Source organism: Chiloscyllium plagiosum, chromosome 20 (genome assembly GCF_004010195.1).
Source record: "Chiloscyllium plagiosum isolate BGI_BamShark_2017 chromosome 20, ASM401019v2, whole genome shotgun sequence".
In the NCBI taxonomy this organism is placed as follows: Eukaryota; Metazoa; Chordata; class Chondrichthyes; order Orectolobiformes; family Hemiscylliidae; genus Chiloscyllium; species Chiloscyllium plagiosum.
The window spans coordinates 59920060-59939178 of NC_057729.1; the positions used below are offsets into that span (position 1 = coordinate 59920060).

The 19119-nt window shown below is 42.7% G+C and overlaps 1 protein-coding gene across 7 annotated transcripts in view; it reads left to right on the plus strand.

Moving 5' to 3' along the window:
- Positions 1-19119, plus strand: part of chd6 (chromodomain helicase DNA binding protein 6) — a 252768-nt gene that overhangs the window by 122136 nt on the left and 111513 nt on the right. For all 7 annotated transcript variants that reach the window (XM_043710969.1, XM_043710967.1, XM_043710968.1 and 4 more), the window contains 2 exons: positions 5667-5735; positions 8907-8962. In XM_043710969.1, coding sequence (XP_043566904.1) covers positions 5667-5735; positions 8907-8962 — 125 coding nt within the window. The remainder of the gene's footprint in view (positions 1-5666; positions 5736-8906; positions 8963-19119) is intronic.

Consider the following 19119-nt stretch of genomic DNA (forward strand, 5'->3'; position numbering starts at 1 on the left):
CTGAAGAAGGGCTTATGCCCGAAACGTCGATTCTCCTGTTCCCTGGATGCTGCCTGACCTGCGCTTTTCCAGCAACACATTTTCAGCATATGATCCATGCCTTTGTTGATCAATGGCATCAGGGATGAATAATTGGAGCAGGTGCTACAGATTGGTCTCCACTTTTGAACTCAAGTGATTCAGGTGGTTTTAAACCCTTCAACTTCAACCTGTCAGTGTATGGCTTTGGTGTCTGTCTTTCTGTCTGTTGTTGTGAGGTACTACATCAATGGCTCTATGCAGTGGTGCTCCTCATCACTGGAAGGCCTTTATCCAAAATCAGATGAGAAACTGATTTGTAAGGAAATCCAGAAAGTTTGATGGATTTCCCTGTCTCCTAAATAATAATAATGTGTTTACACTAAATTTGATGTCCATGTTTCTGGTGAAATTCGAGATCAATGTGTGTTGGTTCTTTGTGCTACATGAGAAACCATCAACAATGTTGACAGAAATTTCAGTCCGTTTATTCACAACAAAAGAAATAGAATTGTTGTAAAAAGTTCAAGAAATCTGTCAAATTAAGTTTGATCATCTCAATGACTTTGATTCTGTTATCTAGATAATCTAAAGAGCATTGTATTAATGCATGCCACAACTCTGACTTACCTGGATGAGTCACATTTTGATGTTCCTGGAATGCTATTGACTGTGGTCAGTAGTGGGTACTGTCAGTGCTACAATAATCTCAGCAGGGTCCTTCATATGTGAAGGGCATCTTACAAATCAATTTGCATGTTTGAGTTTGGTTTGGAAATCCTGTTCCTTGGAATGCATTGTAATGTTTCTGTATCTCTCACTCTCCATCTTAATTAGTTTAGCAGTGTGTTTTTTCAGTTGCCTAGACACTAAGCTCTGGATTTCCCCTCTATTTTGTTACAATATATATTAACGTATTAGATGAAGGAACTGAATATACTATTGCCAGGTTTTCGGATGGCATAAAAATAGTTGGGAAGGCAAGTCGTAAGATGACAAAAAGTCTGCAGGAAGATATAGGCAGGTTATGAGTGGGCCAAAACTTGGCAGATGGACTGTAACATGGGGAGATGTGACACTATGCTCTTTGGAGGAAGAATAGAGGAGCTGAATATTAGATCGAGAAAGACTGCAGAAAGGTACGGCACAGGGATTTGGAATCCTTGTGCATAACTCACTAAAAGTTAGCATTGAAATTCAGCAGCAAATAGGGAAAGTACACTGAATATGGCTTTTATTTCAAAGGGGATTGAATATTAAAATCGTGTAGTTGTCTTAAAATTATGCAAGGCACTAGTTGGACCACAGCTAAAATACTGTAAACAGTTTTAGTCCCCTTATCTAAGGGAAGAAATACTCGCATTGGATGCAGTCTAGTAAAGGTTCTCAAGGTTAATCCCGGATATGGAGGGATTGATTTATGGGAAGATGTGTAGTAGTTTGGGCTTTACTTATTTGAGTTCAGAACAATGTGAGGAATTCACTTCATTGAAGCCTTAAGGGGCATGACGGGGTAGATATGTGAGTTTGTTTCCTCTTGTGGGAGAGTTTAGAGACAGAGGTCATAATCTAAGAGTATAAGGTCACTCTCTAAAGATAGAGATGATGAATTTCTTCTGAGTGTAGTGAATCTATGCAATTCTTTACTGCAGGGGACTGTCGAGGCGAGGTCATTAAGTATATCCAAGGCTTAAATAGACCGATTTTTAATCAAATAAGGAAATCAAGGATTATAGGGAAAAGTCAGGAAAGTCGCGTTGAAGATTATCAGATCAGCCATGATCTCATTGAATGGCAGAGCAGACTTGATGGGCTGAATGGCCTCCTTTGGCTCCTATGTCTTATAGTCCAAACCTCATTGGCTGTCTTCCTCTCCACTTGTAGACACTGATTAAGATCTACCTCCTCTTGGTCACTTGTTCTAATATCTCTGTACGTGACTTGTCTATTGGGGGGAAGTGTTGCATTAAGATAACGTCACTGAACCAGTTGTCCAGAGGCCGATGTTGATGCTCTGAGGAAAGGGGTTCAAATCCTATCAAGGCAGCTGGTGGAATTTAAATTCAGTTCATAAATTTGAAATTAATCTCAGTCATGATGACCATGAAACCATTGCTGATTGGCATAAAAGGTGATGTCCTTTAGGGAAAGAAATGTACAGACTTTACCATGTATGACTACCGACCCACAGTAATGTGATTAACTCTTAAGTGCCCTCTGAAATGGCCCAGCAATCATCAGGGTTCAGATTAGGGATCTGCAACAATGCTGTCCTTGCAAGCAGCATCCACATATAAAGGAAGAAAAAGAAAGTGCTTGATTATGTTCTTGTGATGTGCTTTGGCATGTTTTACTATGCTGAAAGTGTTATATAAGTGCATGTTATTTCTGCTTGGTGTAGGCTCTGCAATTGGGGATCCCATATATGTCATAGATTTTCGATCTGAAATTCAAATAAGGCCAACTGACTGAAGCAGATGGATATTTTAGGATTTTAGCAGCATGTATTTGTAAATTAGAGGATAAAATGTTGGTATTAATTGGGCCATATGTATATTGATCACATGAGTCAGCCAGTGCCTCACTCATTCAGACTTTAGAAACTAGCATTGCCTGTTTGGAATGCAGTGGAGCTTTCAATCTGTATGTGTCTGTTGAAATGGTCAGAGTATTTAGTATTTTGTGCATGGGTGGTAGGATTAGAGACAGTGTTGCGTGTGTTTTGGTTTGAAGTTGTTGTTGTGTTGCTATAACGGTTTGTGATAATGAAGTGAAGGGTCTTGGTTGCCAGAGGTGCAAAGAGATGTTGAGAGATAGCAAGCTTAGATGTTTTAAAAAAAAATAGATTGCAGAAAGGTAGGAGAGCTGAACAAAGTAAGTTCTCTAATCCTGAGAAAGAATGACAGGATGAGAAATAGATGTGCCTTAATATCATCAAAAGGAAGATGTTATGCACAAGGGCTGAGATGTGTTTAGATTCTTGAAGAACAAGGGAGGGAGTTAAGAGGAAGAAAGCTGATGGAATGGAGATTCAGGGGAGGTTGGAAGCTGGCAGTTTCTTCTACTCAGCTGGAGGAGTGGAGGATTTATAGGTGTTGACTCAGTTATGGAAACAATGTTTGAATTATAGAACCATATATTCATACAATAGGGGAGGAGGTCATTTTACTTTTTATGCCTGCATTGGCTCTTTGAAAGAACTGGTCAGTAAGCCCTATTCATCCTGCAGTTGATCTTAATTTCTGCAGATGATGCTATATTTGCTAAAGACTAATTTCCTCATGAAAATGTATGACTAAATTTCCTTCCTCTACATTTTTAGGCAATACATTCTCAGATTTGTGTCTTTTAAAAAAAGCCTCTACTATCTGGTTCTTTTGTTAACTGTCTTTAAATTTGTGTAAAAGGTAAAATACTGCAGATGCTGGAGATAGAATATGATGGAGAACCTTAGGTCTGGTAGCACCTATACTGGGCTCAACATTAACTGTGATTCTTTTTGTTCAGATGCTACCAGACTTGCTGAGTTTTCTCTAGCACTTTGTTTTTGAATCTATTCTTTCTGGTTACTGACCCTCCTGCAAGTGAAAGGTTTCACTTTGTTTACACTACCAAATCCCCTCATACTTTTCAATCCTCCTTTAAATCTTCTTATAACCACTTTTATTATAAGGAAACCAATCCCAGTGTCCACACATACCTCAGGTCTTTCACATTTCATTTATTTTCCCTTTCTAATTATGTCAAATTAAAACAGAAAATACTGTCAATACCAAAGAGGTCAGACAACATTCATCACCCAAATACAAACAATAATGTTTCAAATCAATGCTACTTCATCAGACCACACTAAATTAGGTGAAGCTTTGTTGTATGTTCATGAGTTATACTACTGGGTCAGGGTCACGGGGATGACTTTTTATTCACTCACAGGCTGTGATCATTGCTGGTTGGGCAGTTTTCCACATTTTCAGGTACATGCCTGTGTTGTAGCTGCAGTGAAATAGTCTAACTTGGGAATGGCAAATTTTGGAGCATAAATCTTCAGTACTATTGGCAGAATGTTGTCAGGGTCCACAGCCTCTGCAGAATCCAGTTCCTTCAATGGTTTCTTGATGTCACGTGGACTGATTTGAATTTACTGAAGATTGTAGTGCTAGGCCTATAGCGAGGTGCCCAAAACTAAACACGATACTCCTAAGTGTGGCCTCACTAACATCCTGTGTGACTCAACATCACTTCCTAACTTCTATACTAAGTGCTCTGACTGATGAAGGCCAGTGTGCCAAAAGCCTTCCTCACTGCCCTGTCTACCTGTGACCCCCCTTTCAGAGAACTGTGAGCCTGACCTCCAAGATCCCTCTGTTCCATACACTCCTTAAGGGCCTACCATTCACCATGAAACTCCTAACTTTATTTGAATTTCCAAAATTATAAAAACTTGATGAAAGCTTTTATCTAAAGAAGCTGAATTTGGAAAGATCTTTCATATTCCATCCATTGAGAGAAGAGGAAGGATGCCTTGAACAGAGCTGTGCAAACGTTATGTAGGGATCTCGAAACATTACAAATATGACACCTCCCCTCGACCATAAATGTGAGTTCCTCTTCTTCTGCGGACACTCCATTGAGTGAGATGCAGTATTAATTCACTTGAATACTGTCAGTTTCTGTATGCTGTCCTTTATCCCTTGATTATGCAAAATTAAAGGAATTACCCAGATGAGTTTTAAAAGTGAAAGGATTTTCTGGGTAATTGAGAAAATAATTTCTGTATGGGGAGTCCAGAGCTAGGCTATTCAGGAAGAAAATTGGGAAGAGGGTGATAGATATTTGCAACTGTTTCTCTCCCAATCGCCCCTTTCCCTCAAAGACTCTGGCTGTGGCATCAGTTGGAACTCTCAAAACTGATATTAGTTGATTTTTGGTGGGGTTAGCCTGTTAGGGGATAAGGAGCAAAGGATGTAAGTAGAGTCGAGGTGAAGATCAGCCATGATTTGGTGGATAGTGGTGCAACTCAGAGGAATTGAATGGTCACCCACTGTAACTAATCTTTCTCCATTACTACCCAGATAATCCTTTACTGTAAAGTGAGAACACATCCCCTGCTGATATCATGGTGTATTTCCTCCACCTTTAGAAACCTGAACTCCACTAGAGGGGACCCTCCATTTACCTGTGCTCATTTAATATCTGTTTGCAGATGTTACTGACCTGAAATACTGTGTTGGCTTCTTGGTTCTCTGTTGCCCTTCTCTCCCTCACTTTCTCTACCTCCTCCTACACCCAGCATGTTCTCCCTGCTGCTCCCAAAGTGCTTCTTTGTCTGTCCCTATCACAGTTTGGTCCTTTCCCCCCCACTTCCTCCCTCCCTTGAGGCAATAAACCTGAACTCTTATCACCTTGAGAGCTTTGCTTTGCAGTTTCTATAACTTTGTTTGATTTTAGGTAAACAGCAAGCAAGTGACAGCATACATTAAACCACTGGCTTTATTTCCAAGAAACAGCTTGGCTAAAAACTCCTTTTCAATCTGAGAATGTTTGAATAGTTTGAAATCTTTAATTGTTTTTCCAGCTAGTGTTTAAATATATAATGCTAACAATTGTCTGACAATCAATTGTCTGACAATTACTGTCATCTGTTGCAGGAGAATCAAGAGGAGGATGAATCTGCTGTCATTGAGAAGATACTGGCCATGCGCACTGTGCAGAAGGAGGTGAGACAACAATTATAATGCACCATGACAAAGCAGGTTATTGACTAGGACAGAAGCAACTTTGTATATTCAACATGTATTTGTATACAAAATCCTGTTCCAAACCTTCCCTGTATATCCTTCATTTAAAAGATAATGTCTGGTTTGAGGGGCTATTAAGTTGCCCGTAAATCTTGTTCCTATTATATGACAATGTAAGGTGTGTATATATAACATACTTCAAGTTTGTGATGTGTAATTGGGTACCTTTGTGAAGGGTTCTTAATATTTAGGTCAGACAGTTCTTCGGGACCAGTGAACAAATCTGTGTCAGTGTAGGGATCACCCTGGAGTTTTAATAGAAAATAGTTTTGGTTGGGCATCATTTTATGCAGCATGCGAATAGTGTCCTGACTGGTTGGGCCATCACTTGGAGAGCAGTCAGTGTTAATTCTCAACAAATAGGTAGATTTTGATTGATCAAGATGTTGCCATGGTGATGTAGCAGAGAATTGGCTGTCTCCATCACCCCTGTCTAAACTATGTAAAGAAATTGTTTGCAGCTGGTTTCAAATATCTCCAACATGTCTTTACGTTCTCAGAAGTATGCAAAGAGGAGATGATTAATAGTCAATCCAATAGAGATGGGTTTCCCATGGTACCAACCATGGTAAACCATGCATCGAAGAATATCTTCACACAGCTTAATAAGCTCCATCCTGCACTCAGATTTACCATTTGAAGTGAAGCAACCAAATGAACTGTGTGTCATAGAATCATACAGTATGGAAGAGACCCTTTGGTCCATTGAGTTTGCACCAACAAAACTACTCTAAATCTGTACTAATCCCACTTCCCATACCCTGGCCCTTAGCCTTGACTGTTAGGACATTTCAAGTGCTCATCCACGTACTTTTTAAAGGTTGTGAGGTTTCTACTTCAATTACCCTCCAGGGAGTGCATTCTACACCCCAACCACACTCTGAGTGATTTTTGTTTCCCCTCAAATCCTCTCTAAACCTCCTGCATTTCGCCTTAAAGTTATGCCCCTTTCTTAATGACCTATTAAGGGGAACAGTTGCTTTCTATCCACCCTGTCTATGCCCTTTATAATTTTACATACCTCAATCATGTCACCTTTTGATGATCTTCGTACTAAAACAAAACAACCTGAGCTTATTCAGCCTTTTGTCATAGCTAAATTGCTCCATCCCAGGCAAGAGCTTGAGGAATCTCCTCTGCGCCACCTCCAGTGCAATCACATCCTTCTTGTAGTGCGGAGACCAGAATTGCACACAGTAACCCAAGTTCTGTACAACTCCAACATCACCTCCTTGCTCTTATAATTGTACTGTAATTGAGAAAGGCAAGTGACTCTGATAATTTCGTAACCACCATGTTAACTGGTCCTGATGCCTGCAGGGATGCTTGGACAAGCACTCCAAGATTCCTCTGTTCTGAATTTCCTAGTCTCCTACTATTTGACAAGTACTCCAACATCTTGTTACTTCTTCAAAAGTGCATCCCTTGCACTTTTCAGGATTAAATTCCATCTAGAAGAAAGTGAGGACTGCAAATGCTGGAGATCAGTGTTGAAATGTTTGGTGCTGGAAAAGCACAGCAGGTCAGGCAGCATCTGAGGAGCAGGAGAGTCGATGTTTCGAGCACAAGCTCTTCATCAGGAATGAGGGGTGTGGCCCAAGTGGGCTGCGAGATAAATGAGAGGGGAGTGGGGCTTGGGGGAAGGTAGCTGGGAATACGATAGGTAAATGGAGGTGGGGGTGATGGTGTTAGGTCGGAAAGGAGGGTGGAACGGTTAGGTGGGTAGGACAGTTCAAGAGGGCAGTGCCAAGTTGGAAGGTTGGCTCTAGGATAAGATGGCGGAGGGGAAATGAACAAACTGGTGAAATCTGCATTAATCCAGTGTGGTTGGAGGGTCCCAAGGTGGAAGATAAGGCATTCTTCCTCCAGGCTTCAGGTAACTAGAGATTGGCAGTGGAGGAGGTCCAGGACTTTCACGTTCTTGGCGGAATGGGAGGGAGAGTTAGTGTTCGGCCATAAGGCGGTGGGGTTGCTTAGTGTATGCGTCCCAGCGATGTTCTCTGAAATGATCCGCAAGTTGGCGCCTTGTCTCCCCAGTGTAAAGGAGACCACATCGGGAGCAATGGACACAGTAGATAAATTGTGTGGAGGTACAGGTCAATTTTTTGCAAGGTTTGTGAAGGTTTGTAGCTCAGGTTGAGGTTTAGGGTGCAGGTTTGCTCGCTGAGCTGTAGGTTTGATATCCAGACGTTTCATTACCTGGCTAGGTAACATCATCAGTGGCGACCTCCAAGTGAAGCAAAGCTGTTGTCTCCTGCTTTCTATTTATATGTTTGTCCTGGATGGGGTTCCTGGGGTTTGTGGTGATGTCATTTCCTGTTAGTTTTCTGAGGAGTTGATAGATGGTAATTCTTTCTGTTTTTTGCAATTTTGGAAAATGTATTCATGGAATGTTTGTCACTGCCTGTTATTTATTGTTTATCCCGAAATTATCCTCAAGATGAGTGCCTCGCTTAGCCATTTCAGAGGACAGTACAGAGTCACCCATATTGCTGTGGGTTTGGAGTCAATGTAGGCCAGACCAAGTAAGGGTGGCAGGTGGGAGGATGCCAGCTAAGGTTAGCAGACAGTAGTGAAACCAGATGGGATTTTATGACAATCAACAGCAGTTATGCGGTCCCATTGGACTGTTTTATTTTCAATCCAAATTTTTGCTGAACTTGCAGTCTGTTATCTGCTATGATGGGATTCAAACCCATGTCTCAGAATCTTAGTCTCGAGCTCTGGATTGCTGTTCAAGTGACACTACACTGTGCCGTCGCCTCCCCATTAGTGATGTGATGAAGGATGAAATGATGTGGGGAAAATCTTCCTTAATATTGCAGTAGTTCATTTCTGCTAGCAGCTGTTGAAAACAACTAAATCTGTGAGGTTTAATAGAAAATTGGAAAAGATAATTTGGGAAATAAAATGCTTTTGGGGACCAGGAAATGGATTTGAGTCTGGAACTTTCTGGAGTCCCAATGGGTCGTGTGGATGCTGCCTCTGCTGAAATGTCAGGTTTTATGAAAAGATGATTTGAGTCCTGTGGGAGAACAATTAAACAAGTCGTTTCAGCATCATTAACTTTAATTTTTATGTATTTCACAGACTCCTGGTGGGAAGCCACAAGAAGTTGAAGAATTCTATGTCAAATACAGAAATTAGTAAGTATTAATTGGAAGGAGGAAACAGGATGCTTTTCACTCCAGTTCTGTCACACTGACACATGTTCACTGTTTAGTGCAGCAGGTTTGTCTTGGACATTTTGACCATAGTCCCCTGTCAATCCAGGTCGATGTCACACTGCCTACACAGAGTTTTGTAGAGTCCCACAGTAGATATGGTGAATGTAAGGTAGATGTTATCAAAAGTTTCATGCCATAAGTGAAGGAATAAGTCAGGTCACTGTTCAGCTGAACATGAAAATTGAGCTAAGGGGATGGTCGGAATCACACATGGGACAGATGAGATCATTGTGGGACAGAAGGACCTTCCATCAATTGAGCATAGTCTGTGGTGGGACTATTGAATCTTGCAGCACAGAAAATAAAAAAAAAATACTTAAAGCACTCACTGGAGAATGAAATGGGCAGTCCTTATGGGAAAGCTGTAGGGAAATACAGTCATTAGACAGTTCTTTTAACGAGCTGGTGCAGATACAATGGGTTGAATGGCATCTTCTTGATCCTGATCATGTTATAATCTTTGAAGAAACGTTGTACTTAATTTTATTTCTGTTCTGTGTTTACCATCCTCTAATGATGACTTTCTTCTCGGTATATATCATCACTTTGCTGACTCAAAATGCTGGACCTTCCTCCCTAACAGCACTGAGAGTGTAACATTCCCCAAGACTTAACAGTTCAAGAAGGTGGCTCTCCACCACATTCTCAATATCGATTAGGGTGGCGCAATAAATGCTGGCCCAGCCAGCGATGTCCACATCCTAACAATAAATAAGACATTGTTATAAAAGCTACAATGGGCTTTGCTTCCACTGATATTTCTTGTTTCTTTGCATGAAAATCTTTATTCTAACCTTTGATCTTGCTCTTTTTGTTGATTGTAAATTTATACCTTCCGATTACAGATTCAGGGACCAAAACACAAATCCCTTTCGATCTCGTTGAAATCTCCATTGGATCTACTAATACCTTTGTTCATTAGATCCCAGATTAGACTCTTTGAGTCATTACAAAAGAGCAGGTGTAGACGGCTGGTCTTTCAAGCCTCTTTTGACATTTAATACAATAATGGCTGATTTTCAGCTTAATTGGAGTTTCCTGTTTGCTCTCAAAATGCCTTGGTTCCATGAGACTGAAACATCTGCCAGTCTGAAGCTTTAAATGCACTAAATGATATTTTGACTGTGGCCTTCTATAGAGATAACTCTGAAGACTTGTAATACTTTGATGATTTTTTCCTTCATCTCAGTCCTAAATGATCAGCCCTTATCCTAAGATCCTGACCCCATGCTGTTGATTCCCAGCAAGGAAAAGCAACCTGTTGGTGACAATCCTGTCATGTCCAGTCAGAATACTGTAAATTTCAGTGGGACAACTTTTGATTCTCCTCAACTCCAGAGATTGTGTACTCAATTTACTTAGCCTGATATCTTTGTACAACCCTCCCATACCAGTGAATCTTTTGTTGTACCACCTCCAATGCACATTGGTATGTTTCTTTAAATATAGTGATCAAAGTGTACTCAGTGTGGCCTCACCAAAGCCCTGCACAATTGTAATCAGAATTCCTTACTCTTTTTGTACTCTAGTCCCTTTGCAATAAAGGTCAGCATTGCTATTCGCCTCATCAAAAGTTTGCAGTACCTGCATACAACTGCATTTTAACTTTGTTTCTCTGAGTATAGTCAAATCTGTGGCAACACCAACATTTACAAATTTAATGCATCTCAAAAAAAAATCTCAAAAAAGCCGTAGAGTCACAGATATACAGCACAGAAACAGTTCCTTTGGTCCAACTAGTCCATGCCAACCAGATATCCCAATCTAATCTAATCCCATTGACCAGGACTTGGCCCATATCCCTCTAAACCCTTACTATTCATATACCCATCCAGATGCCTTTTAAATGTTGCAATGGTGCCTACCACTTCCTCTGGCAGCTCGTTCCATACATGTACCATCCTCTGCATGAAAAAAGTTGCCTCTTAGATCTCTTTTATAGCTTTCCCCTCTCACCTAAACCTATGCCCTCTAGTAAGACTTTGTCCATTTATCCTATCCATGCCCCTCATGATTTTATAAACCACTATAAGGTCACCCCTCAGCCTTCGACGATCCAGAGAAAACAGCCCCAGCCTGTTCAGCCTCTCCCTACAGCTCAAATCCTCCAACCCTGGCAACATCCTTGTAAATCTTTTCTGAACCCTTTCAAATTTCACAACATCCTTCCGATAGGAAGGAGACCAGAATTGCAGCAATATTTCAAAAATGGCCTATCCAATGTCCTGTACAGCTGTAACATGACCTCCCAACTCCTGTACTCAATACTCTGACCAATAAAGGAAAGCATACCAAATGCCTTCTTCACTATCCTATCTACCTGCGACTCCACTTTCAAGGAGCTATCAACCTGCACTGTAAGGTCTCTTTGTTCAGCAACACTCCCTACCATTAAGTGTAGAAGTCCTGCTAAGATTTGCTTTCCCAAAATGCAGCACCTCGCATTTATCTAAATTAAACTTCATCTGCCACTTATCAGACCATTGGCCCATCTGATCAAAATCCTGTTGTAATCTGGGGTACCCTTCTTTACTGCACCTCCAATTTTGGTGTCATTTGCAAACTTACTAATTATACCTCTTATGCTCCCATTCAAATCATTCATATAAATGACGATAAGTAGTGGACTCAGCACTGATTCTTGTGACACTCCACTGGTCACAGGTCTCCAGTCTGAAAAACAACCCTCCATCACCACCCTCTGTCTTATCTCTTTGAGCCAGTTCTATATCCAAATGGCTAGTTCTCCCTGTATTCCGTGAGATCTAACCTTGCTAACCAGTCTCTCGTGGGGAACCTTGTTGAATGCCTCACTGAAGTTCATATAGATCAAGTTCACCGCTCTGCCCTCATCAATCCTCTTTGTTACTTTTTTTAAAAAACTCAGTCAAATTTGTGAGACATGATTTCCCACGCACAAAGCCATGTTGATTATCCCTGATCAGTCCTTTCCTTTCCAAATATGTGAGGAGAAAGTGAGGTCTGCAGATGCTGGAGATCAGAGCTGAAAATGTGTTGCTGGAAAAGCGCAGCAGGTCAGGCAGCATCCAGGGAACAGGAGAATCGACGTTTCAGGCATAAGCTTTCCAAATATGTGTACATCCTCTCCCTAAGGATTCCCTCCAACAACTTGCCCAACACTGACGTCAGGCTCACTGTCTCTAGTTCCTTGGCTTGTCCTTACCACCCTTGTTAAACAGTGGCACCATGTTAGCCAACCTCCAGTCTTCTGGCACCTCACCTATGACTATTGATGATACAAATATCTCAGCAAGCGGTGAGATCACTTCCAGCAATCACTTCGCTAACTTCCCACAGAGTTCTAGGGTACACCTGATCAGATCCTGTGGATCTATCCACCTTTATGCTTTTCAAGACATCCAGTACTTCCTCCTCTGTAATATGGACATTTTTCAAGGCGTCACCATCTATTTCCCTACAGTCTATATCTTCCACGTCCTTTTCCACAGTAAACACAGTGATGCAAAATACCCGTTTAGTATCTCCCCATTTTCTGCGGTTCCACACAAAGGCCGCCTTGCTGATCTTTCTATTCTCTCCCTAGTTACCCTTTTGTCCTTAAGGTATTTGTAAAAACCCTTTGGATTCTCCTTAATTCTATTTGCCAAAGCTATGTCATGCCCCTTTTTGCCCTGATTTCCCTCTTAAGTATACTCCTACTTCCTTTGCACTCTTCTAAGGATTCACTCGATCTATCCTGTCTATACCTTGCATATGCTTCCTTCTTTTTCTTAACCAAACACTCAATTTCTCTCGTCATCCAGCATTCCCTACACCTACCAGCCTTTTCTTTCACCCTAACAGGAATATACTTTCTCTGGATTCTCGTTATTTCATTTCTGAAGGCTTCCCATTTTCCAGCCATCCCTTTACCTGCGAACCTCTGCCCCCAATCAGCGTTTGAAGGTTCTTGCATAATACCATCAAGTTAGCCTTCCTCCAATTTAAACTTTAACTGTTAGGTCTATCCTTTTCCATCACTATTTTAAAACTAATAGAAATATGGTTGCTGGCCCCAAAGTGCTATCCCCCCCACCGACACTCCAGTCACCTGCCCTGCCTTATTTCCCAAGAGTAGGTCAAGTTTTGCACCTTCTCTAGTAGGTACGTCCACATACTGAATCAGAAAATTGTCTTGTACACACTTAACAAATTTCTCTTCATCTAAACTCTTAACACTATGGCAGTCCCAGTCTATTTTTGGAAAGTTAAAATCCCCTACCATAACTACCCTATTATTTTTACAGATTAGATTAGATTAGATTAGATTACTTACAGTGTGGAAACAGGCCCTTCGGCCCAACAAGTCCACACCGACCCGCCGAAGCGTAACCCACCCAGACCCATTCTCCTACATTTTCTCCTACATTTACCCCTTCACCTAACACTACGGGCAATTTAGCATGGCCAATTCACCTAATCCCTGCACATTTTTGGATTGTGGGAGGAAACCGGAGCACCCGGAGGAAACCCACGCAGACACGGGGAGAATGTGCAAACTCCACACAGGCAGTCGCCTGAGGCGGGAATTGAACCCGGGTCTCTGATAGCTGAGATCCCCATACAAATTTGATTCTCAATTTCCCTCTGGCTATTAGGGGGTCTATAATACAATCCCAATAAGGTGATCATCCTTTTTGTATTTCCCAGTTCCACCCAAATAACTTCCCTGGATGTATTTCCGGGAATATCCTCCCTCAGTACAGCTGTAATGCTATCCCTTATCAAAAATGCCACTTCCCCTCCTCTCTTGCCTCCCTTTCTGTCCTTCCTGTAGCATTTGTATCCTGGAACATTAAGCTAGCAGTCCTGTCCATGCCTGAGCCATGATTCTGTAATTGCTATGATATCCCAGTCCCATGTTCCTAACCATGCCCTGAGTTCATCTGCCTTCCCTGTTAGGCCCCTTGCATTGAAGTAAGTGCAATTTAATTTATGAGACTTACCTTGTTCTCTGCTTTGTTCCTGCCTGCCCTGACTGTTTAACTCGCTTGTAGTCTCAATTCTACCAGTGTCAGATTGATCTCTTTCCTTAGTATCTCCCTGGGGTCAGCAGCCCTCCAACCCTGCAACTAATTTAAATCCTCCTGAGCAGCTCTAGCAAATCTCCCTGCCGGGTGCATTCAGACCTTCTGCAGGTCACTTCTATTCCAGAATAAATTCCAATGATCCAAAAATGTGAATCCTTCTCCCATACACCAACTCCTCAGCCATGTAGTCATCTGCTCTATCCTCCTATTCCTACCCTCACCAGCTCATAGCACCCTCACTAGCTCATAGCACCGGGAGTAATCCAGATATTACTACCATCGAGGACCTCCTTTTTACCTCCTATTCCTACCCTCACTAGCTCATAGCACCGGGAGTAATCCAGATATTACTACCATCGAGGACCTCCTTTTTAAATTCCTGCCTTACTCTTTATATTCTCCCTCAGAATCTCATCCTTTTCCCTTCATATGTCGTTGGTATCAATGTGTACAATGACCTTCTGCTCGTCCCTCTCCCCTTTGAGAACATTCTGCACCCCCTCTGGGGAATCCTTGATCTTGGCACCAGAGAGGCAGTACACCATTCTAATTTTTCGGTATTGACTGTAGAAACATCTGTCTGTGCCTCTGTCTAAAGAGTCCCCTAACACAATTGATCACTTGGAACCCAACATATCCCTGAATAACCTCATGTTTCTCAAGCTTAAATTGCATGCGCTACCTTGCCCACTTACTTACCTTCTTTGTAGCTTTTATGTCCTCCTCACAGCTTATATTCCTACCTAGCCATATATGACCAGCAAACATGAGCGCATTAGGTGGATTGGCAGTGCCAAATTGCTCATAATGCCCAGGGATGTGTCGATTAGGTGGATTAATTGTGGGAAATGTAGGGTTACAGGGGTAGGGGAGGTGGGTCTGGGTGGGATGCTCTTTGGAGGGTCACTGTGGACTCGATGGGCTGAATAGCCTGCTTCCAGTGATTCTACATATAAGTGTTTTTGTACTTGTTTAAGAGTATGGGTATCAGTGTTAAGGTTGGTATTTATTGCTCATCCCTAACTGCACTGGAGAAGGCAGTGGTAAACTGCTGCCTTAAACCACTACAGTTCTTGGGTGGAAGAATACCCAGTGCTGTTAGAAAGGGAGAGCCAGGATTTTAATCCAGTGACAGTGAAGGAGCAGCGATAGAGTTTTAAGTCAGGATGCTGAGAGACCTGGAGAAGAACTTGCAGGTGGAGGTGTTCCATGTATCTGCTGGCTTGATGGTAGAGGTCAGGGGTTTGGAAGGAACTGTCAGAAAGCCCTTGTGAGTTCCTGTGGTGTATCTTACGGACGGTATACGTTGCTGTCATTGTATATTGGTGGTGAAAGATGTGGATATTCAAGATGGTGTATGCAGTGCCAATAAAGTGGGCTGCTTCCTTCTTGATAAAGCAAAACTGAAGTGTTGGAGACAATAGGGAGTATTCCATCCTATTTTTGATTTAGAATCATAGAATACCTATAGTGCAGGTAGAGGCCATTTTGCACCAACCCTTTGAGGACCATCCCATCCAGACCCACACCCTCACCCTATATCCATAATCCCACATTACCATGGCTAACCCACCGAGCCTGCACAACCCTGGACACTATGGAGCAATTTAGCCTGGCCAATCCACCCTAACCTACACATCTGTGGACTATTGAAGGAAACTGGAGCACCTGGTAGAAACTCACGCAAACACTGGGAGAATGTTCAAATTCCACACAGTCACTCAAGGTTGCAGTTGATCCCAGGGCCCTGGCACTGAGGCAGCAGTGTTAACCACTGAGCCACTTTGTACCTTATAATGGACAGGTGTTGTGGAGACTGGAAGTGAATTCATTGCAGAATTTGACAGATTTGACCCATTTCTAACCACAGTATTCCTGATGGAGGGCCTTTGCCATTCCTGATGGAGGGCCTTTACCATTCCTGCTCCTCGGATGCTGCCAGACCTGTGTTTTTCCAGCACCACACTCTCAACTCAAATCTCCAGTATTTGCAGTCCTCATTTTTTCTTACAATATTTATATAGTTGGTCTAGTTCAGCTTCTGGGGCAAGTCTTCTGTACTATTGCTGGAATGCTTTCTGGCCCTTTAGCCTTTATATTAGCCATCGAATTCACCCATTTCTTAATCCCGTGGAGATTAAGAAATTATTAAATTTGCTGAAGACCCGTATCTTTGATAATGGCGACCTCCAGAAGGAACCAAGATCTCTCGTCTGCTCACACTTCAAGCTGAAGATTGTTGCATGAGATTGCAAATTGTAGCTGAGTACAATTCTGTTGCTGCAAATGGCCCACAGTGCCTCATGGACATCTAGTTTGGAGTTGCTAGATCTGTTCAAAGTCTGTCCAATTTAGAGAGGTGGCCATCCCAGGTAACATGATGGGATAACTTCTCCAGAATTGCTGCAATTCCTACCTGTTATTGATGCACCTGAGGCAGCTAGATTGGTGAGGGTGAGATCAAGAAGATCTTTTCCACCTGTTGGTCTCTCTCACCACCTATCAGATCTGTTCTTGCAGCTATGTCCTTCAGGGCAAGAACATGTGAAACGTGTGTACACATTTTTTCAGTTTACAAAGAACAGGGCCCTGCATATTAACTGTGCAGCTTCTAGTATAGAGTGTAATTCAACTTAACAACTATCCACTGGCTCATTTATCAGGGCATTGTCTTCACCAGAGTCAACCTGCCTGATTTAAAATTTAACCAAAACTTGCCAAGCCTTTGGCTTGATCTTTGTCGTCATTGTCTCCAGGAATAGCGCCAGAAGAGCAAATTTTGTTCCCGTGTTCAAGAAGGGGAGTAGAGACAACCCTGGAAATTATAGACCTCTGAGTCTTGCTTTGGTTGTGGGTGAAGTGTTGGAAAAGGTTATAAGAGATAGGATTTATAATCATCTGGAAAGGAATAAGTTGATTATGGATAGTCAACAGTTTTCCTCCGCTACATCGATGACTGTATCGGCGCCGCCTCGTGCTCCCACGAGGAGGTTGAACAGTTCATCCACTTCACCAACACCTTCCACCCCGACCTCAAATTATTCTGGACAGTCTCAGATTCCTCCCTCCCCTTCCTCGACCTTTCTATTTCTATCTCAGGCGACGGAATCAACACAGACATCTACTACAAACCGACCGACTCCCACAGCTACCTGGACTACACCTCCTCCCACCCTGCCCCCTGTAAAAACGCCATCCCATTCTCCCAACTCCTTCGACTCCGCCGCATCTGCTCCCAGGAGGACCAGTCCCAAAAACGCACAACCCAGATGGCCTCCTTCTTCAAAGACCGCAATTTCCCCCCCGACTTGGTCGACGGTGCCCTCCACCGCATCTCCTCCACTTCCCGCTCCTCCGCCCTTGAACCCCGCCCCTCCAACCACCACCAGGCCAGAACCCCACTGGCCCTCACCTACCACCCCACCAATCTCCATGTACAGCGCATCATCCGCCGTCACTTCCGCCGATGTGGCCTCTTCTATATTGGGGAGACAGGCCGCCTACTTGTGGAATGTTTCAGAGAACACCTCTGGGACACCCGGACCAACCAACCCAACCACCCTGTGGCTCAACATTTCAACTCCCCCTCCCACTCCACCAAGGATGTGCAGGTCTTTGGGCTCCTCCATCGCCAGACCACAACAACATGATGGTTGGAGGAAGAGCGCCTCATCTTCTGCCTAGGAACCCTCCAACCACAAGGCAGGAACGCGGGTTTCACCAGTTTCCTCATTTCCCCTCCCCCCACCTTGTCTCAGTCAAATCCATCGAATTCAGCACCGCCTTCCTAACCTGCAATCTTCTTCCTGACCTCTCCGCCCCCACCCCAGTCTGACCTATCACCCTCACCTTGACCTCTTTCCACCTATCGCACTTCCGACGCCCCTCCCCCAAGTCCCTCCTCCCTGCCTTTTATCTTAGCCTGCTGGACAAACTTTCCTCATTCCTGAAGAAGGGCTTATGCCCGAAACGTCGATTCTCCTGTTCCCTGGATGCTGCCTGACCTGCTGCGCTTTTCCAGCAACACATTTTCAGCTCAAGAATGTAAGATAGCTTTACAGGGAATAAAGAATAAAATTAAATAACATTAAATCAGAAAATAATCTCTTAGACTGCATTGAGGACAGAATGACATCTGTCCGAAAGCAATGTGGTCCAAGTTTGACAAGGCCATTGAGGATGTAGAGCACATTCATTAATATCATTGCAGGACAACAGGTTTTAAGTTGTGATGTGATGAGCCATCCCATGCATCACTTCACCATTCATCACTGATTCACAATGGGATCAACAAGCACCATTTACAAGGTGCACTGCAATAATTCACAAGACCCCTTTAACTTCACCTTCCAAACCAGTGATCCTTACCTTATAGAGGGACAAGGGGATACATCAGAATACCACATCCCTCCAATTCACACACCATCCTGACTTAGAACCATATCATTGTTCTTTCATTATCACTGGGTCAAAAATCCTGAAACAACTTCTGAACAAACAGCGAGTGCTCCTCCAAGGCATGAAATGCAATGTTTCAAGGTGGCAGCTCACCACCACCACCTACAAGGGCAATTAGAGATGAGCAATAAATGCTGGCCTCACAAATGATACCCACATCCCATCAACAAATAAACAGTTCCATTTGTTAAGACAACTCGGAACCAATTTTTTGTAGATGTATTGTGCAATGAAGCTGGGTTAGTTCGATATTAGGTAAATGCTTTGTATCTGCCTTCTCTAAATATGAGAAATTATATACCTAAAATCAAAGATAACCAAGGGACTGAAGAATGAGGAAACTAAAGTGGATAATAAAGTATTGGACAAATAGAAGGGGCTAAAATCAGAAATTATCAGATCTGACAGCCTGCCTCCTAGAGTTCTAGAAGAGACAGTTGGAGGTGGATGCACTAGTTACATTTTTTTAAATGCCCTAAGTTCTGGAATAGATTAGAAGTGAGCCAACCTAACATCATTATTCAAGAAAGGAAAGAGAGAAAAATAAAACAGGACCACAGGCTAGTT